Source organism: Alexandromys fortis, unplaced genomic scaffold (genome assembly GCF_014885135.2).
Source record: "Alexandromys fortis isolate MF-2015 unplaced genomic scaffold, M_Fortis_MF-2015_v1.1 scaffold_190, whole genome shotgun sequence".
NCBI lineage: Eukaryota > Metazoa > Chordata > Mammalia > Rodentia > Cricetidae > Alexandromys > Alexandromys fortis.
The window spans coordinates 1078774-1100526 of record NW_026068059.1 but is presented as its reverse complement, the minus strand read 5'-3'; the positions used below and the strand labels follow the sequence as shown (position 1 = coordinate 1100526).

At 47.8% G+C, this 21753-nt stretch overlaps 1 protein-coding gene across 1 annotated transcript in view; it reads left to right on the top strand.

Moving 5' to 3' along the window:
• The window catches only part of Tecta (tectorin alpha), a 69780-nt gene that overhangs the window by 10777 nt on the left and 37250 nt on the right, over positions 1–21753 (top strand). The window contains exons 5-10 of the mRNA XM_050120078.1: positions 15–180; positions 4114–4526; positions 10562–11132; positions 13187–13779; positions 15040–15613; positions 20866–21467. Of these exons, the coding sequence (XP_049976035.1) occupies positions 15–180; positions 4114–4526; positions 10562–11132; positions 13187–13779; positions 15040–15613; positions 20866–21467 (2919 nt within the window). The remainder of the gene's footprint in view (positions 1–14; positions 181–4113; positions 4527–10561; positions 11133–13186; positions 13780–15039; positions 15614–20865; positions 21468–21753) is intronic.

Below are 21753 nucleotides of genomic sequence, written 5' to 3'. Positions count from 1 at the left end.
CTCCCTCTCTCTAGGCGGGATTTAATGGTGGAAACCTCACGAATTTCTTCAGCCTACCGGGGTCAAGAACTCCTGAGATTGTAAATATCCAAGAGACCACGAATGTTAATGTTCCAGGACGCTGGGCATTTAAAGTTGACGGGAAGGAAATCGACCCAGCCAATGGCTGCACCTCCAGGGGTAAACCTTTCCTCTTTTCTCTGACAGAGCAGGGTTCCTTTCCCTTAGATTGACAGGCGAGCTTTCCAGCCGCGGGGGCGGACTCGTTCCTGATGGCTTACTCTTTTGACATCTTTCAGCTGCCTGGTAGAGATCAAGGTAATTTTAGCACGCACGTTCATCAGCCCGGGAGGAACACTGCGTGCGGTATACTTCCAAGCCCTTGCCTGTAGGGTGCATGCAGCTACTAGTTTGGACTATCTCCAAAGTGCACCAGGATCCTAAGTTATTTCTCAGCCACATGGACAGAAAGGAGCCCTCCTGTCCTCACGTTATTTTTGTTGTTGTTGTTGCTTCCTCTTTAAGATTCCACCCTCATCTTTACTCTTCTCCTGCCATCTGCATGCCGTAGAGCCACAGGAGGGGGTGAACTTGGAGTGTCTCCAAGTCCCTGTAGTGGTAATTCAGGAGCTCCTAGTACGAGGAGAAATAAAAAGTAGCAGACTTTTTAGGGGAGCTTCTAAAATCCTCGGAGGGGTAGGAAGACATTGCAGGGATTGGGAGAATCAAAGCTGCTCCTAGTCTGTGTGAACAGGCTCCTCAGTGAGTTCCCTTTACATTGGTTTCTGTAGTGTGGTGGCATCTTTTCTCAACTACCAAAATCTCTTTAGAACTGCATAATAGCCCTGGAGTTCTCACAGGAGCATCCCTGGGTATTGATTCCTGCCTCCTATGTATTCAAAGGATTCAGGAAACAGGATTTCTGTTAACAACTCTGTATGTAGAAGTAGAGGCTACAGCAACAAGAAGCAAGAAATTGTCTGTTCATCTGATACCCACCTAGTGACCATCATCCACCTCTCCATCCTTTTGCCGAGCTATTCACCAATTCAGCATTCCCCTCTCTACCCACCCCATCTCCATCTACCATCCTATTCACTCATTTCCCTAGCCACCCATCCTCCCATCCTCCTGTTCTCCCATCCTCCCATCCACCCATCCTCCCATCCACCCATCCTCCTTTTCTCCCATCCACCCATCCTCCCAACAGCCCATCCTCCCATCCTCCCATCCACCCATCCTCCTTTTCTCCCATCCTCCCATCCACCCATCTACCCATCCTCCCATCCACCCATCCTCCCATCCGCCCATCCTCCCATCCACCCATCCTCCCATCCTCCCATCCACCCATCCTCCCATCCTCCCATCCTCCCATCCACCCATCCTCCCGTCCTCCCATCCTCCCATCCACCCATCCTCCTGTTCTCCCATCCGCCCATCCACCCATCCTCCTTTTCTCCCATCCTCCCATCCTCTTGTTCTCCCATCCGCCCATCCACCATCCACCCATCCATCCATCCTCCCAACCTTACGTTAGTCTTCTTATCAATCCATCTATTCACATATCCACTAATGCACCAAATCCATCCACTTTATCTTTCTAAAGAACAACGTAAGAGACCCACTGAACCCCAGCTACTCTTCAGGTAGCAGAGATGTCAGTGTTATAGTTGCCCATGATAATATTACAGCAAAAGAAATAACCACAGAAATAATGGTGACATAGTGTAGCACATATAAAAAACATGGCACACAGTATTGTGGAAGCACAGGATGTGTTGGGCAAAGCGATTGCAGATCTGTAAGAACCTTTTGCTTTGGTCTAAGGAGATCTCTCCTCCTCGGGTAGAAAACATGGTCTGCCTATTTTGCTGCCAGATGCCTCTCTTGACTCAGCTTCCATATTCAACACATAGAAAAGCCAGTTTCATATGTTCTGAAGTTCCCATGCTCCCTGCTTTCACCTACTGATTTACCTAACCTCTTGACTTTGCCCTCAGGCAAGGTTGTGTTTGAGGATGGCTTGCCTGGGCATCTTAGCCTTATGGACTCTGTGAAGTCCTTCATGCTGGAATAGCAAGAAGCGCTATGCAGCTTAGTGGGTATTAATCTGGATAGGAAAGAATCTGGTCCGAAAGCCCCCCGCATGATTTCTGAGATTGTCCCTCTTCCCTTTTGGGAAAATCAACACAACACTAATGCTGACGAATTAGGTAGGCATGATAAATAACTAGACCAGCTCAAGAACAACAGTTATATTTTTTTAATAGTTGAAAAGCGAAAAATCACACTACAAGAGTGGGAGGTCCGAAATCCAATAGGTCCTGCGAGCATGCGCAGAGAGAGCGCCCGCACCCTGGATCTACCAGTATTTCTACTTGGGCCCGAGGTAGCCACAGCCTAATTAGATGTGATTGGTTGATAGTTTCCCCATCACACTAGTTAACAACAGTGTGAGCTGCTATTCCCCTTGCTTCCTCATCTCGGCTCAGACTCTCACCCTAGCATGTCTTCCCTTTTGCTCAAGCGATGCAGAGTTCACTGACTGCTGAGTGCAACGTGAGCTCTCAATGGCAACCTCGCACCCGAGTCCTGGGAATGAGCACAGTGATGATGGACAGCATTGGCAGGCAGAGCTGTGGGGACAGTCTGATGCAGGCTGTGTGCAATGTTCCCACTTTTGCGGCTTTCTTTCCCTCTTGAGTTATGCGTTTGGGTTTCATATGCAGGGCAAATTCAATATCCACACAGGACTTGTGCGTTTTTATGTGCCACTGGACATATATCAATCTAATGAGATTGGGATTTGGCCTGGGTTATAGCAAGGGACTCGGTTTCATGGAGCTGCCTTATTAAATCATCATTGCACAAACAAAATTATCACAGAGCATCTACCTTTTGCTCGAAACCTCCTCTATTCTGAGTCATTTTGCTCTCATTTATTGGAAGCCTGGAAATGCAGAGACTGGAAATGATACTGAAGGAAGGCTGTTAAAAGATGTGCAACCTTGAGCTAGTGCCAAAGTGCTAGAGGACTTAGGGTCTGTTTTAAGGGCTGATACATACAACCTACTGGGAATATGGATACATCTATTATCTCCTTTTAGCTGCAAATCTCAACAGGTAGGAGGCATAATTGCTTGTTGAGACATATTCTTGTTGGACAGATAAAGAAAGAGCTGTTCCTACAGTCCCCTGCCTTCTTCTGGGGTTAAGATGGTAGACTTGTACAACTTGCAAGATATTTAGTCTTGGTGTGTGTGTGTGTGTGTGTGTGTGTTTTACATAATTTATTTAGGGAAATGATTTTAAAGATTAAATGTCTGTCAAATAAACTGTAGTGAACATTTATTACAAATTAGCACCTGCCTTAAAATCATTCCCCTGGTCCTTCCCCTGACCTAGACTTGGACAGCAGGTTCTCTCCAGAAGATAAAGAGAGAGGAATACCAGACTTGGGCACAGTCTGGAGCTGGAGAGAAAACAACTTGCAAGGGTTGAAATTCAGCCTGAGCAGCATCTGTAGTATTTATGAACCCTTGAAAGTAGCACAGAAGAGGTCAGTCTTTTCTAGACTATTCCCAGGAAGCTGCGATTTATGGCTGCCTCCTGATTTGTGCTGTTGACCTTTTTGCGTGCATGCTGCCTAGACTGTTGATTCAATGAACCAATTAGGAAAGGAACAACTGATTGCTGAGTCCCGAGACCCAGTCCTATCAGCTGGGTCTGCTTTTGGAATGCCCTTGCTCTTATTCTTGAAAAGGAAATGGCTCCTGAGTGTCAGAGACTTTCCCACAGACGAAGGCAATGTGTCTTTGCTCAAATGTGGGCTTGCTCACCAGCTGGGGAGTTAACAATGCCAGCAACTCACACTGGATTCAGACCCACTCTGCTTGGAATCTTGGCTGAGTTGCTGAACGGCGTTAAATGAAATTATTCAACTGCTCTTAAGCCTCAGTTTCCCCAATTGTTAAGTGAGGGTGACAGTCCTTAATCTCTACCTAAGTGGGTTCATGAGTGGGTCGAGAAGGCATAACCAAAGCCAAGCCTTTGTCCCAGTGTCTGGCACGGAGGGGAAGTAGTAAGTGTTGGCTCTGCTGTCCTTATTCCCAGGACAGTTCCTCCGGCGAGGGGAGGTGTTTTGGGATGACCTGAACTGCACCGTCAAGTGCCGCTGTCTGGATTTTAACAATGAGATCTACTGTCAGGAAGCCTCCTGCAGCCCCTATGAAGTGTGTGAACCCAAGGGCCGGTTCTTCTACTGCAGCCCTGTGGAGACCAGCACCTGTGTGGTGTTCGGGGAGCCACACTACCACACCTTCGACGGCTTCCTCTTCCACTTCCAAGGCTCTTGTGCTTACCTATTGGCCCGACAGTGTCTGCAAACCTCCAGCCTCCCCTTCTTCAGTGTGGAGGCCAAGAACGAGCACCGAGGGGGCTCTGCTGTCTCGTGGGTGAAGGAGCTCTCAGTTGAGGTCAATGGCTACAAGATTCTCATCCCTAAAGGAAGCTATGGAAAAGTCAAGGTAAGACCCTCTCCATACATCGTGGGGAGATGGAGAATCCAGAGATACTTCGGCCTGGGGAAACCTCCCTCTGTCTATTGTTTTGTGTGCCAAACAGGTAGATGCACTTCTTGCCTTGGAAGATGCTTTAATAAGCCAAAGTTTATTTGTGCAAAAGCCTCATAGCAAGACCATATCTTTAAAAAAAAAAACAAACAAACACACACACCCTCCTAGTTCCCTTACTGATGTGCACATATTTTCACATGTACATGTATACACATACATACAGGTATATGTCTCTCAGAAGTCACCATAACAGATAGACAAACTTAGTTCCTTATAGACTTGGCTTGTAATATTTAAAGTCATATGGTCATGTCCAGACTTGGACAGTATATAGCCCTGGAGTCATCTTTGCCCCACTCAGCACCCTGATTCTCTTTGCCAGGGAACTCTTGTTTCATTCACAGAGAAACTTCCACATTGATTGATGTCTGCACAGGCACCACCCTAAAGCAGCTTTGGTGACTTCCTTAATGAGTCCTGTATGAAAAGATCCCAGGAAAACTTTACCCAAACACTCCTCTGATGAAACCGCCACTTCTGTCCACACTGACAGAGAGAGCACAAATCTCGGCTGGCCTGTTTAGCATATGTAAATGACTCCTGTTAGAGGGGCACTGACTAAAGACTAGGAGCTGCTGGCAATTACTCAATTGATGGAGGCCTCAATTTTCATAATGTTAATGAAGACCTTGGTGTAACCATGTATTTATTCAAGCAGTCTTAACTTGAAGACCACAAGGAGTGATTGCTGTATCCCATGCAATCTTTAATCCCATGCTCGGTTGTCAAATAGACGGCCACCCAGAACTAATAAAAAAAAATGCGCTGTAGTTTTCATTGTGGTCGCATATCTGACAAAAGGCATAACCAGGGAACCAATTCTCCTTTTTCTGGTGCTGCCATTGTCAAGTGTGTGCAGGCCATCGGCTTTCTAATTAGGAAAGTGGGCTGTGACCATGGTTGAAATGCCGATTTGCTTGCTATTTGGCCAGTCTCTCTAGGGACAGGTTCATCTGTCAGTGAAGGAGTCTCGTACAGAAGTTTGGACTTTTTCCAATGTAAATTTGTACAGTGCCATTGAGAGCCATTTTGATCCCCATGGATAGATACCTTTCCAGCTATTTTTTTTTCACCAGCTTTGCCAACTCGCCTGTGTTGTAAACCAGTGTGTTTGATACCAATAGTTGAAAAGGAAGGGTCTTGCTTTGTCCCTATTTTCTACTTTGATTAAAATTCCTTTTTGCTCACGCTCAGACTTTCTACTTCTTTTTTCTTTTTTTAATGAAAGAAAGGACACTGTCGTCTCTTTCAGGCCCAGCAGCTCTGCTAATTTTGCACGGCTCTATTCCGCTGTCCAGGCATAGGGCGCGGATTCCTCAATTTTCTGTAGCGACAGGGAGCTGTGGATGTGAATACCAATGCTTCGGCAAGAAAAGGTTATGTGACTCCAACTGCAAGCTAACAACGGCGTCCTTTTCCCTTTGCCAAATGGTTTCCAGTGCCTTGGAATACACCTGCCGCCCTGGGCAGAGTGGCTAGACGGATGCAGGGCCCTGACCCAGGGTGATGTGGGGACAGCCAGGGAGAGGCCCAGGAAACAGGAAGGAGCCGGAGACTACTGGGAAGCAGTTGACCTCCTAGCCAGCTGTATTGTGCCTGGGATGACCCAAGCTGCGCCCTTGCAAACCACATGCCCCCTTTCTCCAACCCTGCCTCCATTTGCTGGATTAGAAGCAGCGTTCTTTCAGTGGGGGTTTTCCCTGCTGAACCCATTCTCATATGATAAGCAATTTGGGTTATGTATGCCAATGAAGTCCAAAGAAAGTCAACATGACTGAGCGTCCATACTTAGCAAATGTCTCCCAGTGATGAAAGGTTTTCTGGTTTCTCCCCACCATGAACCTGAATGGTTTAGGGTACTTCCAGGGGCTGGGCAGGCCACGTAGCCCATGGTGTAGGGAGAGCTCTGACTACGGAGTGGGACCTGCCCTGTACCTGTGCTATTTCTTCCAGCAGAGTGGCCTCTGCTTCATTTTCTTTTTCTGTAAAGGTGGGGAAGTTGTGTCACCTACCGGGCACCTAGACAATAGCCTGGACTTGTTGCCTCTTCTCAGAGCTAATCCAGGCAGGGGCAGCAATGATGAAGCATGGCTTTGGACCTCAGTAGCTGTCCGGCTCTGTCACAAGCTCTAGCCTCATTTACAGTGAAGAGAACATGTAGGAACATTTAAGGTTTCACACACGTTGATTAGAACAAACATGTACATCCCGCATCACAGAGGCTGGCACACAGTAGGCACTCAGCACATGCTGGTCCCACATTACCGTTTCCAAGCCCCACACTTTGTGATTCTTCTTCTCCCTTCCCGCCCTGTCCCTGCACACATCTTCGGAGAGACCCGCTGACAAGGAAAGTGCGTAGAACCTAAGGAGAAGGAAAGGCCAAGAGGTTTGTCTGTTGCTAGTGGATTAAAGGTAGCAATGAAGCAACACATCACTTGTCAAGGGCATTTATTATTCTCCAGGGGCTCCTGCTTTGAGTCTCGGGGAGTATAAATAAGGTGGCTGGCTGTGGTACAGAAAGCGCCATGCACTTTTGGGCCGGGAGAAAATCTCTCCAACCACAAGAGAATGAGAACAGAGATAGGGAACCCATGGTGGGGGTTTAGGAACTGTAGCAAAATCCAGAGGCTGATGGCTTCTGCTTTGAGGCATTGAAGACTTTGTCTCCTTGCTAGGAATAGGAACTTAAGGGAGAGGGAAGGGAGGCATCCAGCAATTAACGTACTTGGAATTTGAGATTAGACCAATCTTAGAGAAGATTTGCTCTTCCACACCCCAACAGGAACAGGGGATAATTGTCACTCTGGCAGGCTTTCCTTTCCTATAAAGTGGCTTCCTGTACCCCTATTGACTTAGCCCTACCTATGAGATAGACGCAAATGACCCAACTCCTTGGTTTTCCCATTTCTTTTTGGTTTATTCGAGACAAGGTTTCTCTGTGGCTTTGGAGCCTGTCCTGGAACTAGCTCTTGTAGACCAGGCTGGGCTCGAACTCACAGAGATCCTCCTGCCTCTGTCTCCCGAGTGCTGGGATTAAAGGCGTGCACCACCACCGCCAGTGGTTTCCCATTTCTAACTGCAGGACAGTGTCTCAGGCTTTTTCAGTCTTCTACCACTGGCACAGTCTGAAGGTTTATGCTCTCCCCATTCGTATGTTGATGTTCCATTAATAAATTCTCCTGAAGGTAATATTAGAAGATGGGATGGGGGAAATAATGAGGCAATGATTAGTGCCCTATAGAAGGCCATAGAAAGCCAGTTTGCCCTTTCTATCACATGAATACATATCTACGGACCAGAAAACTGGCCCTTACAACACTAACCTGTGGGCATTCCTATCCTGAATTTCCAGGCTTCTTGAATATTCTGTGGTTTATAAATATTTCACTACAACACAAGCAGGTTAAAACAGAACACTGGTACCAGGAGTGGGGTGCCACTATGACAAATTCCTAAAAGTGTAGCTGTGACTTTAAAACTGAGTTAAATTGGGCAGAAGTTATCAGAATTTTGAGGTACAGACTGGTCAGAGCCAACATCAGTGTGAGTAGACCATTAAGGGTAATTCTGCTGAGTGTCTGCTTCCAGTCTCATGGAAAACCTGAGGTGTTTACTTCAGTAAACCTTAGGTTCAATACCTAGGCAGTTTACCAACGCATTTCCAACTGGGAACGTACTGACCAAATGGAAGGTCAGGCTCCCGTCCAGATGTTTCTATATGCCAGAAACCAGCGTGAATCTAGGTTAGCCTGTGAAGCTGAAGTGCAGTTAAAGTCAAGCCCACCGAGGACCCTGACTAATCATTTCACTCCAGGTCTTGAACAGGAACAGCTTCAGAAGCTAGGCACAGTAACTGTGAAGGTAAAGTTTGACTCTCTGTTAGAAGCATGTCAAACCACCTGTTTGTGTTTTCTAGATAATTAAGATTCACTCTTGATTCTTCCCCCAGTTCTGAATCAACCACAGGAGAGACTGTGAGGAACAATCGAGTGGGGTGCACAGCTTGTGCCTCCCACTTTGTGTCCGGTTTTTGCTTTAACCCCTGTCTTCTCTTGGGCCCTGGCAGCTGCTGTCTAGGCTCCTTGCTGCTTGTCTTGGCTTAGTTCATCAAGCACGTCCTGCCAGCCAGGATCAGCTTCCTGAAATGCAAACCTCCTGTGTTATTTCTTTGTTCATGACCCGTCAGGGGCTCGCTCCCTACTGAGTAGAAATTCAGGTCTATTTGTGCTGTCTTGCTTTTCAAGGCCCTTCAACGTCTGTTCTCAACATGGGAGCCAGATTGGTTCTTTCAAAGTGGAAGTCAGTTCCCTTGGATCCTTTGCTTTAAACACCCACTTGGCGCTACGTTTTGCTCAGAGCTAAAACCAAAGTCCTGTCTTGTTCTGGCTGCTACCCTGCCTGACATCAGCTACCACTGCCCTCCACTGCTTGCTCAGCTCCACCACATGGAGACCCTGATGGCTATAGTACCCAGAGCACCCGCACCTGAGGGTCTGCTGGTCTCTCTCTGTGACAGCTCACCCCAAGGCGTCTTCCTCTCTCAGATGTCACCTTCCCATGGAGCTGCTCCCTGACCATTCACTGACAGCTATAAATCTTCCTTCTCAACATTGGGATTTGTTTTTCGGTTTCTGTTTTTTTTGTTTTGTTTTGTTTTGTTTTTTTGAGACAGGGTTTCTCTGTGGTTTTGGAGCCTGTCCTGGAACTAGCTCTTGTAGACCAGGCTGGTCTCGAACTCACAGAGATCCGCCTGCCTCTGCCTCCCGAGTGCTGGGATTAAAGGCGTGCGCCACCACCGCCCGGCAACATTGGGATTTGTAATTCTCATTCACACATCTTTAGATGCTGTACACCTTCGTTTTGCCGGTGGTTAGTCTCCCTTGCTAAATGCTAGGTTACACAAGGAAGGGAATTTTGATCAATTCACTTGGCGACTCTAAAGTCTTAGAACACTGCCTGACATCAGAGCAGCCCCAGGGCTTGGTCTGTGTCTTCAGCTTCCTCTCTGGCTACTGATTTCCTCAGCAACCCTCAGCATCCCATACCTCTTCCCACCCCACACAGTTACCTCTAATTCCCTGCCTTTATTCTTTTGTCCTGGAATTCTCTGCTCAACACCCACTCCAGGGTTTTTATCTGGCAACTTGAGTTTATCTCTAAAAACTCAAGTCAGATTTAACTGCCTCTAAAAACCATGTATGAGTCCCCAAGGCTGGGTTAAGTGTTCACTCTGTTCTCCCATCGCACCCCTTGATTCATATTTAAAACTGACTACTATAAATATCTGTTTGTGTTCCTCTTCTTCTCTAGGCGGAGAGCGCCTTGAGGAACAAGGGTGAATATTATTTCTTTAACCCTGTGCTTCTCAGATCCTGGTATAGTGTGTGGTACTTAGCAAGTATTTAGACTTGTTGATGTTGAGTGATCAAATGGTGTAGTTCAGAAATCAGGAAACCACAGTGCAGCATGCTTAGAGTAAGGCCCTAGGGTGACCTCTAAGATCAACAGTATTCCAAAGTTGGCACAACCACATAACATCTGGCAAGAGGGCCAGCTGGTACAAAGGGCAGTTAGTGAGGGGGTCAAGGAAAACACATGTGATACTTCAGACTTAATGAATCTTTAGAGAAATAAAAAAGGGAAATCAAATTGGTGTACCTCTCAGGCAAAAGCTTGAAGTCAGGCTAGAGCTGGGCAAGAAGGGCGCCAGCCAGCCAGTCCCCAGAGGCATGCACGATGGCACTAGAACTGTCAGAGTTATTGGGCTCAAACGGCCAGCGCCTTCCGGCCCAGAGCTCACCGTTTCCTAATTAATCTCCCCTCCCCCAGATATCTAAACAATCGTCCTGCCCTCCCTTGCCAACCTGTGCTGGAGCGCATGCATGACCACCTGTTCACCTGCCTTCTACTGTTACTGTTGGCAGGTTAATGACCTGGTGACTTCTTTGCCTGTCACCTTAGAGTTGGGGGCAGTGAAAATCTACCAGAGTGGCATGTCTACTGCCGTGGAAACAGATTTTGGGCTCTTAGTGACGTTTGACGGCCAGCACTACGCCTCCATTTCCATCCCAGGCTCTTACATAAACTCCACCTGTGGGCTCTGTGGGAACTACAATAAAAACCCCCTGGATGACTTCCTCCGCCCAGATGGCAGGCCCGCCATGTCGGTGCTGGACCTGGGAGAGAGCTGGCGTGTCTACCATGCCGACTGGAAGTGTGGCTCCGGCTGTGTGGACAATTGTACCCAGTGCGATGCGGCCACCGAGGCTCTCTACTTTGGTTCTGACTACTGCGGCTTCCTCAACAAGACTGACGGTCCCCTGTGGGAGTGTGGCACTGTTGTGGATGCCACAGCTTTCGTGCACAGCTGTGTGTATGACTTGTGCAGCGTGAGGGACAACGGCACGCTCCTCTGCCAAGCCATTCAGGCCTATGCCTTGGTGTGTCAAGCCCTGGGCATCCCAATCGGAGACTGGAGAATCCAAACTGGGTGTGGTAAGCTGGTGTGCTGTCCTATGAAAGATGCGCCCCATTCCAGGGACAGGGATTGGATGTCAGGGCTCCTCCAGACCCTGCCTGGAGGGCTGAGAGTGAGGGTGGTATTGAAATATCACAAATTATACAGAATGAATGATGAAGATATCTTTGCTCCCATTGTCAGAAACAAGAAATAAGGTAGCATCGATGAATATAAGGCATCTAGAAACAGGAAATGAATGACAGAAAATGCATGGCTGGAGGAAACCCCGTAGTGGGGGATGACAGCCCAGAGCTGAGCCAGGGAGGGGAGCTTCCACAGTTGGCTCATGAGGAAGGGCAGAAGGTAGCTTGGGGGGGGGGGGACAGAGTTCTCGTGGGGGCGTGGCTTCCCTCCCAGGTGGAGGCTTCTGCCCTAGCTCTTTAGCTCCTTAGCTTAGGTTCCCACCTCCAGGGCCTTCAGAGTTTGTGCAGTTTGTTCTACAGCATCCCATCTGACCTGTCAGAGAAAGGGCCATAGACAGAGAATACAGCCTAGCATCAATATGGAAGCCCTTTCTTGCCAGGAGTCAGGAGGCACCCGGACTGCTGGGGGTATCCAGGACTTTTTGTTTGTTTGGTTGGTTGGGTTTTTTTGTTTTTGTTTTTCAAGACAGGGTTTCTTCCTGTAGCCCTGGTTATCTTGGAACTTGCTCTATAAATCAGGTTGGCCTCAAACTCACAGAGATCCGCCTGCCTCTGCCTCTCAAGTCCTAGGATTAAAAGCATGTGCACGTCCAGGTCATTTTACAATAGGCTTTTGGATGAAGTTTTCCCATACTGCTTAGCTGTCAGCTGTTTCTCTCCTCCTCCCCATCCCAGTTAAATCTCCCCTTTCCTACTCATATAAAAGTACAAAGACACAACAATAACTTGTCTCCTTCCTGGGCCCTGGCTCCCTTCACATGAGTAAATGGACAGTGGCTGTCCATGCCTTTGAGAGGCTGTGTGTGGAGGTGAGATTTAAGTTTCTCTGAATTCCAAGGCTTAAACGGGGCTTCCCTCCACAAGCGTGAGTTGGAGCCACATAAATCATTGTCTGTCAGATTCAAATCTCAGTATATTGGTCACACTACCGAGAGACAGTGTATCTTTCTCAGTGTGTATGACTGGCCAGCCTCCATTATACTCTGAGGAGCCGTCTCATAATTCAGATTCAAGTTGAATATGGCTTCTCTTTGAGCCTTATATAATCCAAGAGCATCCAAATTGCCCAAGTAAATTTTTATAAATAACGGTTGTATATTATTCCTAGTGGTCTGGTGCTCGTCTTATATTTAACCCCCCTTACTTGGATGAATTATATTTAATTCAGAGCTGGTTTGCTAGACTTATGCCTGCTGGATTCAACTAGATTCAAACATTTATGTAGACTTGAACGCTTTTAAATAAGAGACGCAAGCTTCTAAGGCACGGACGGGCCTCGGAAGGCAGCAGCTAGCTCCCAGCAAGCCTCCCAGAGGAACAGGCACACAATCTCTGCAGACTGCTCAGCTCCTTTCTCATTTTTAATGTCCTAGGAATTCATTTCCACAGTCTGCCTCGGTCACACTCCGATATTTTAAGTGCCTTCTTGTTTGAAATTTCATGTCCTCAAATTGCTGCTCTAACGGGCACAATTTTCATTTCTCCTGAAAGTTTTATTTCCTCCTAAGAATGGGCCGTGCTCTTTAAAATCAAGGCATCTCCTACGTCCTTGGTGGAGGACTGGAAAACATCTTCATGACTGTAGATCACTGAGTAATAACCCTTGATTGAGGAATAAGGCTAAGTTAGTAGGGAGCAACTTCAAGGTGAAATTTAGTGGGTTTGAGTTCAGGTAAAACCTCACAGCTTCAGCATATAGAGAAAGCAATTGAGTCAATACTTACAGGTGTCCCCCTTCAGTCTCTTCCTCAGTAAGTGGTCACCCAACCTTCACTCTGGGGCCTGGATGATCTGGGAGGAGCATTTGTGTTTTCTCCCAGCCCCTGTCCTGGTTGGCTTTGGGTCTACTCATCTATGACCGAGCTGTCTTCTTTTCTCCGCACCAGTGTCCACCGTGCGGTGCCCAAGCTTCAGCCATTATTCTGTCTGCACCAGTAGCTGCCCTGACACCTGCTCGGACCTGACGGCCTCTCAGAACTGTGCCACCCCGTGCACGGAAGGTTGTGAGTGCAACGAGGGCTTTGTTCTCAGCACCAGTCAGTGTGTCCCCTTGCACAAGTGTGGCTGTGACTTCGACGGCCACTACTACACCATGGGGGAGTTCTTCTGGGCCACGGCCAACTGCACTGTGCAGTGCTTATGCGAGGAGGGAGGGGATGTCTATTGCTTCAACAAGACCTGCCGGAGCGGGGAGGTGTGTGCTGTGGAGGATGGCTACCAGGGCTGCTTCCCCAAGCGGGAGACTGTGTGCCTGCTCAGCCAGAACCAGGTGCTGCATACATTTGATGGTGCCGCCTACGCATTCCCATCGGAGTTCTCTTACACGCTCCTCAAGACCTGCCCCGAGCGTCCTGAGTACTTGGAAATTGACATCAACAAGAGGAAGCCTGACGCTGGGCCTGCTTGGCTCCGGGGTCTTCGGATCCTCGTGGCTGACCAAGAGGTCAAAATAGGAGGAGTTGGGGCTTTGGAAGTCAAGGTAAGGTTCCTTGCTTCCTTCAAGGGTCTACGGATGGAGTGATGGAGCTTGCTCTTTTCATCCGGTTTGGCTCTCTTCCTCTGGCTGTGAGTGGATTCTGAAAAGAACACTGCTCCCATATGGTGGCGTTTTAAAAAATAATTGACCCCAAATGAGATTTTAGCAGGTAGAGAAATGGAGCCAGGTTGGACTTTTCTGAATTGGAGAGTAAAAGTCCCTCTCAAAAAGTACAAATCTCCACAGAAGGCTGTGTGCCAAGCACTTTGCTAAGCCTTTTTCATGAAATATTTTATAGTATTACCTTTATCACATAGCTGTCAAAACCGAGGCACAGAAAGGTTGTTAAGACACTTCCTTTTGGGACACACAGCTTCAAAATGGGCTTTAAGTGCGGGTAAGCCGGGTGTTGTCATCTGTGTTCTGCATGCTGTAATATTCCTTCTGCAGGTAGAAAGGAGTTCTCATTATAGAAGGCAAGGAAAGATTTCTTGGTGTGCCTGTCCTCTGGCATGGGCTAACGTAGCCATGATCAGAAGTCCAGGCTCATTGGTTCTGGAAGGAATCTTGGGCAATGCTTGATACATAGAAGGTGCCGAGGGGCTATGTGAGGGTCCCACAGTTCACTTGGCTGAGATGAGGTGATTCCAGGAAAGGATTCTCATTCCTTTTGGTCTAAGGTGATCTGAGTGACATTCTGAAAACAGACATCATCACCATGCAGCCGAGGGGGATGGCAAGACCCATTGTCCCCAGAGGGAAAAGGCTGTGTTCTCAGCCCCATTGGTGAATTGACAGAGATTAGCCTAGTGAAGGAACAGCAGGCACAGGTGAACGGGCATCTAGACATTAGCTCTCCTCGATGTGCTCCAGTGGTCTGGGGCACAAGAAAAATTAAAATCCGATGACCAAAGAAGGAAGCAGAAAGGTGTGGAGGAAGGGGGCTGTGTGGGAACCAGTGCCGGAAGGGGAATGGCTGCAGGAGGAATACAGCTTCTCAAGACGGTTTCACTCAGTGCGCTTGTCAGGGACCAGCTTAAGGTCTGGGGCACACTAAGGTAATGAGAGAATGGGGATTTCAGAAGAAAGAAACAAGCCTATGAACAGACAGTTGGGGTCTGTGTGTAGTTTCCACACAGCATCAGCTCCGTGGTGTTTTCACAGAGCTTGTCCTGGCGCAGAGTCGGCTCTTTCCCAGCCTCGGAGGCAGTGGGTCCTTCATGGGTCCCGGTCACTGATAACAGCGCTTTTGATTTTTTTCAGCTCAATGGTCAAGATGTGGAATTACCCTTTTTCCATCCTTCGGGGAGGCTGGAGATTCATCGAAACAAAAACAGCACGACCGTGGAGTCCAAAGGCGTGGTGTCAATCCAGTACTCCGATGTGGGCCTGTTGTACATCCGGCTGTCCACCGTGTACTTCAACTGTACTGGGGGCCTGTGTGGCTTCTTCAACGCCAATGCTAGCGACGAGTTCTGCCTTCCTAATGGCAAATGTACAGACAACCTGGCAGTGTTCTTGGAGAGCTGGACGACCTTTGAGGAAATTTGTAATGGCGAGTGTGGGGACCTGCTGAAGGCCTGCAACAATGACTCGGAGCTGCTCAAGTTCTACCGGGGCCGCTCCCGGTGCGGTATCATCAATGACCCCTCCAACAGCTCCTTCCTAGAGTGTCACGGGGTGGTCAACGTCACTGCCTACTACCGCACCTGCCTCTTCCGCCTGTGCCAGAGCGGAGGCAATGAGTCGGAGCTGTGTGATTCTGTGGCCCGCTACGCCAGTGCTTGCAAGAATGCAGATGTGGAGGTGGGCCCCTGGAGGACCTATGACTTCTGCCGTAAGTTAGGGCTCACTGTGGGGAGGCTAAGGCTGGGGATGCATCCTCTACCATGGTTTGCAACTAGGACATCTTAGTGGGACCGAGCTCAAGGGGAGTCCGATGACCTGTCTTTGAGCCCATTATCCCAGACTAGACTGTTTCTCATCTTTATTTTCGTGTGTGTGTCTATGTGTATGGTTTCTATGTGTTCATGTACATATGTACATGTGTGTGTAGAGGCTAGAGATTGACATTGATATCTTCCGATATTCCTTCCCACCTTACTTTTTTTGGTTGAAGAGTTAGATTTTTAAAGTGTGTGTGTGTGTGTGTGTGTGTGTGCGCGCGCGCGTGCGTATATTGGAGGCCAGAGAACATCCAATGCCGTGGGGCTAGAGTTACAGACCATTGTGAGCATCCCAGTATGGGTACTGGTACCCAAACTCAGGTCCTCTGCACACTCTTAATTGTTGACCCACCTCTTCAGCTGCTCCAGCCTTATCTTTTGAGACAGTGTCTCTTACTGAATCTAAGTTCACTGACCGGCTAGACTCACTGACTAGAGAGCTCCAGGGTTCCACTTCTCAGTGCTGAGGTTTTCTATAGATGCTGGGGATCTTCATGTTTGTGCGGTGGGTACTTCATCAACCTCATCTCCTCCTAAGTCACTTCTTTTCCTTTCTCAGCACATAGCATCTTTTCATTGTAGAGCAGTTAGCCATCCCATTGTCTGGTGGTTTTATCCACAGAGAGCACAGACACTGGGTTAAAAGATTAGAAATCTTGGTAATGGCTCCATGGGTGTCTTCACCTTGAGTAAAGAAGGGCCCCATTCATTTTGGTAGGGCACAATCAGCTGGGAAGCTTTTCAGGGTGTTGGAGATCAGTGTATCTCCCCGGGGCAAACCTGACAATGGCTATTAAGACAGTCCCGTGTACCTGGCTCTTCATTTTGTCCCCAGAGTATGTGATCCCTCTCAGCCGGGCAGTGGTGATACTAGTAGTCATTAGAATCACTCCTGAGAAGACAAGATACCCAACACCCAGCTTATCAGAAGAAGCAGAAGGGGAGGGGCTGAGAGGGCGGAACCCAAGCAGGACATAAGAATGACATGGCCAGGGTTTCTACACATTGCTCTCTCCACTAAAGACTGGCCCTAAACCAAAACCTAAACTGTGAAGATGCCAACTTCTAGGTCTGTGTATCTTTCTGGCATGACCCACTCTAAGTGTGATCATTTTTTAAAAAATTAAAATAGTTTCAAAGTTACACAAACGTTGTGAGTATTCCTATGTACTTATTACCCAGACTAAACCTGTTGTGTACAGTCTATCCCTTTTGTTTCCTTCCCCCATCGGCCCTCCCCTCCCCCCCAATCAGAGAGCAATTAGCACATATCATGGCCCTTTCCTCAACCTTCTGGGACTGTAACAAAATGTCCAAGGGTAATCAGCCTACAAAGAGAGAACATTATTTTTGGCTCATAGTTCAGCTCAAGGGCTGATGGGCCCTATTGACCCTATTGCTTTGGGGCCGGCAGTGAGGGTGCAGCATGGTGGGGTGCATCTGGGGAAGAAAGCATGTTCATTGTAGGAAGGGGAGGGAGAGGAAGCACTGGATTCCTACTCTCCATTCCAAGGCACACCCCTAACGTTCCAAAGACCTTGCTGGGGACCTTTAACTTTGGGGGGGCTTTGAGATCCCACCCAGTCACCTATCCCCACTAGTTCTTCATTAGTTTCTCCCTGAGACTTAGGACAGAAGCTTAGGTAACTGTGGTACAGTTATCTACTTGAGGAAACCTAATGTAGATAGAACAACCTAACATCCGCATTCCAGTCTTGTCACCTGACTCAGCAACACCTTTTCTGCTTTTCCCCTCCGCACAGATCTTGTCTAGGTTCATATCTTAAAACATGTTTCTTTAGACCTATAATGTGTCCCGTAATATGATATGAAGAATCCCTTAGCTTTCTGTGTCCTTTAAAATAGAATTGCTTCTCATGTAGACTCATGTGACCCCCAGCTGTGCACCACTCCTCTTCCTCAAGGCTCTCCCAGCAGACCTGGGCTAGATCCAGCCTGCCCCCTTGTGGGTGAGGTGCCTGCTTATGTCCAGGTCAAGGGATGGTAGAATGGCTCCTTGGTAGATTCCCATGAGTTTTCTCTTATAGCCAAAAAGCAAAGTGTGTGGGGGGGAGAGTTTTTGACATTGTCCATTATTGCTGTCCATCAAAATCTCTGCCCTGATTGCACACCTGCGGTCGATTCTAGCTTGTGTTATACTTTTGCACTGTGATTATCAACTGTACAATTCCAGGTGGAGCATCGTCTTCCCTGTGTTACCTGTCAGAAATCACCATCCCAGCGCTAGAGCCTTCCCATTTCTCCCAACTCTCCCTCAGTTGACCTACCCATCTACTCAGACCTCTTGTCTATGTCACCTTGTCTCAACAATATAGACATGGATTCTGGGGTGGTTCTTTTATATTTCATATTACATTTAGAAAGAATTTTGATGTTAAAATTGTTTCATGTTTGGCCTGTGGGAACCTTCAAACTGACTCCTGTTCTTTGTCATGCCTCTGTTGTGCTTTTTAGCTCTGTCTTATTTTCCGATCAAACAAAAGACTCACATTTATCTTTCAATTCTCTCCTCCCTGGGCCACATTCAGCCCTTATATCAAGGGGCTCTACTTCCTTTCAGTGAGGGGTGTGATGAGACAAACACCTGGGTATCAGTTACCCAGTGCTCTTGGGGGTATCTTTGCTTTGCTATAGGTTCTTTCAGCAAAGTTAAACACACACACACACACACACACACACACACACACACACACACACAGAAGCGCGCGCATGCGTGCAGGCACATGTGAATTTAAGAAATCTAATAAGTATGTGGCAGACCTGGTGACTTTCGCCTTGGGTGAGTACGCTGCTGATGAGCCTTAGCTTTGTTCAGAAGGGACTAGCAACAGATGCCATGAGTCTTGAAGCCGAACTCTTTGCAAAGTCTCCTTCAGCAGAAAAGCCACTATGTTCCTGCTGACTGCTCTACATAGTGGGATCTTGAAATACGTCCCCAAAGCCCATATGCTCTGCTCTCTCACACACCTCCTTTCTCCAGCCTCTCTAGCATGGCCATTGCCCTGTTCTCACACCCAACTTTCTGGCTGGATTTCACACATGGTGTGGGCTTGCCAACATCCCCCATCCCAGATCTATGCTGCTGCCAGGTCATCCTTTTAGATAACTAGCTCCTGCCCGGCAGGGAGTGCTTATGAGTTGTTTTGTACTGTACAGAGCACATTTTCGTGGCACTCAGTTTAGCCTGGCCTGGCTGTGAGGACTCCTGAGAAAGGCATGTCACCAAGCCTCATCCAGGCCAATAGAATGGAGGTAGTTTTTGTTAGCACATGTTAAAGGGGGATTTGGGCAGAGGTGGCCACATGGAGAATAGTTTCATTGGGAAAAGAGCCAGGCTTACACCTGGTCCATCCACCAAGTTGGCTCGTTTGGATCTGTTGAGAATAACCAAAGTGTGTACACTTGATCAGCCAGCTGTCTGAGCAGCGAGGGCTTGTTATGACTGGGTCCTGGGAAAAAAAAGGATTGAATGACAGCTTCAGACAAGGAATAGCATCTTCTTTGAACTTGTAAAGAGACTACCATGCTATCCGTGTTTAGCCATTTTTTTAACCAGCCCTCTTGTTGGCAGAGCCACATCCCCAATTTAGTCCTTTCCCCAGAGTGATTTCAGGGGCAGGGGAAAGTTTTATGACTCCTCAACTCTATGTTCCAGACTTTCAGACAAATCCAGACAACACAGTAAGTCAGAAGCAACAGCCATTTAAATAAGTCATGTTATTTGCTTTCCCCATAAACCTGCAGTCGGTGCTATAGCATTCATAATTTAGAGACAAGTGTGAAAATCCCTCTATCCAGACATCTATAATCAGTGTTGAACTAGCCTTCAACTCCAGAGCCATATGGTTTTGTAGTCAACGGAAATGGAGAGAGTCCTTTAGCCTAGAGGAAAAAAAAAAAAAAGATGGGCTTTCAGTCCACAGTGCAGAACGATTGAGTTGGTCCTCGTGGGCAGAACTATTATGTCCGTGTAATTTATTTCTCTGTAGTGTCCTTCATGTCCTTGGATCATAAGACACTGGCAAGGGAGGTTTGTAGGTCTAAGAGCCAAAGAAAGTTCTGTGAACAAGATTTTGTTTTCCTGGAGGGGTGGGGACCTCTGTAGCTCTTTAGACCACACAGACTCGTAGGCAGATGTCTCCTGTGCTGTTGGATTCTGTCCTTGCTCCTGTCAAATTGTCACCAGCCAAGGCATGGAGAGAAGCGGGGTGCTAACCCAAAACCTCACAGAGAGTTGCACGTGTTCCTCTATGACAGAGCCTTGATCTAACAAGGAAGGCTTCTGGGAGAAAGTGTTATTTGAAAAGATGTGTAGAGACCTAGTGTTGTAGGGGGATATCCTGGCAGAGGACAGTGTGAGAAGAGGCAGACGGATCACTGCCTACAGAGCATGGAGGGGGGGTGAAGGAGACCACAGGGTGTCAGATACAGAGAAATAAAAGACAAAGGAAAGGCATCAGACCAAGGCAAAATGTTTAAGAGAAAGATGCTCCAGGGTTTGGGGGGTGGGGTGGGGTCATGCTGTTTATTGATACTCTACTATGTACTCAGCATATTAAATTATTAATCCTCAGAACAATCCTACCAGGTAAATATGGCTATTGTTGAACTGGAGCTCAGAGATATTCACAAGTCAGGGCTGAGAGAGGTCTCTATGGCCATAGAACAAGTGGCGTTGTAGCACATCACACACCATCTTCAGAATCTAAGTCAAGGCACCTGTTTGAACCCCTGCCTGGTTCTCATCGGATAGATAAGCTACATCATTGGCGTCCCCTATCCTCACCTATAGTATAGTGATAAAAAAAGACTTTTCCTAATCCAGGTGATTGAGATGAGGCTTACAAAAGGGCCACATGTAGCAGGTGTTCATAGACAAAGAATCTTTTACATAGAAGATCAAATACACCGTTGAAGCCTGTGAGTGTCCTTTGGCCCTTGATCGTGCCAGGGAGGATGACAGCATTTAACCATACAACTTCATAGAGCTCATTGTCCTACACAAATATGAGTCCACATGTGATTGCACACACGTAGTTTTGCAAAAGTGCACGTGACAGCATACTTTTGTCTCTACCCTCTGTTCAATTCTCAAACTTGTCTTCTCTTTGACCACCCTCAGCTCTAGACTGCCCAGAGAACAGTCATTTTGAGGAGTGTATGACATGTACAGAGACCTGTGAGACCCTGGCCCTGGGCCCCATCTGTGTGGAGAGCTGCTCGGAGGGATGCCAATGTGATGAAGGCTATGCCCTGCAGGGCAGCCAGTGTGTGACCCGGAGTGAGTGTGGCTGCAACTTTGAAGGGCATCAACTTGCCACCAATGAGACCTTCTGGGTGGACCAGGACTGCCAGATCTTCTGCTACTGCAATGGCACAGACAACAGTGTCCACTGTGAGACCATTCCCTGCAGAGATGATGAATACTGCATGGAAGAGAGTGGTTTATTCTACTGCCAGCCCCGTACCGATGCTTCGTGTATCGTCTCCGGTTATGGCCACTACCTCACCTTTGATGGCTATCCCTTTGACTTTCAGACCAGTTGCCCTCTCATCCTCTGCACCACAGGAAGCAGATCCATCTCAGACTCTTTCCCCAAGTTCGTTGTAACAGCCAAGAATGAGGATCGGGACCCATCACTGGCCTTGTGGGTGAAGCAGGTGGATGTGAGTGTGTTTGGCTACAGCATTGTGATTCATCGGGCTTACAAGCACACTGTGCTGGTGAGTAGTAAAAGACCAACCTCCGGAAGGAATTCAGCACTTATGGAGTCAGTGTCCTGGTCCAGATGGATGCTGCTAAGCCATGGCGGTCCAGCATCCAAAGGCAATCATAGTGTGCTATTAGAGGGAGGCCTTGGGGATTAGAAAGCAAAGGATTGCCCAAGTCACAGGCAGAAGAAGTGCTCGCAATGGACCTTAGATCATAGAAGGATGCATCAAGAGCAAAGATCTAGGTTCAAATCTAGTGTCGATAACCACTGTGCAACCTAGGGCAATCCCATGGCCT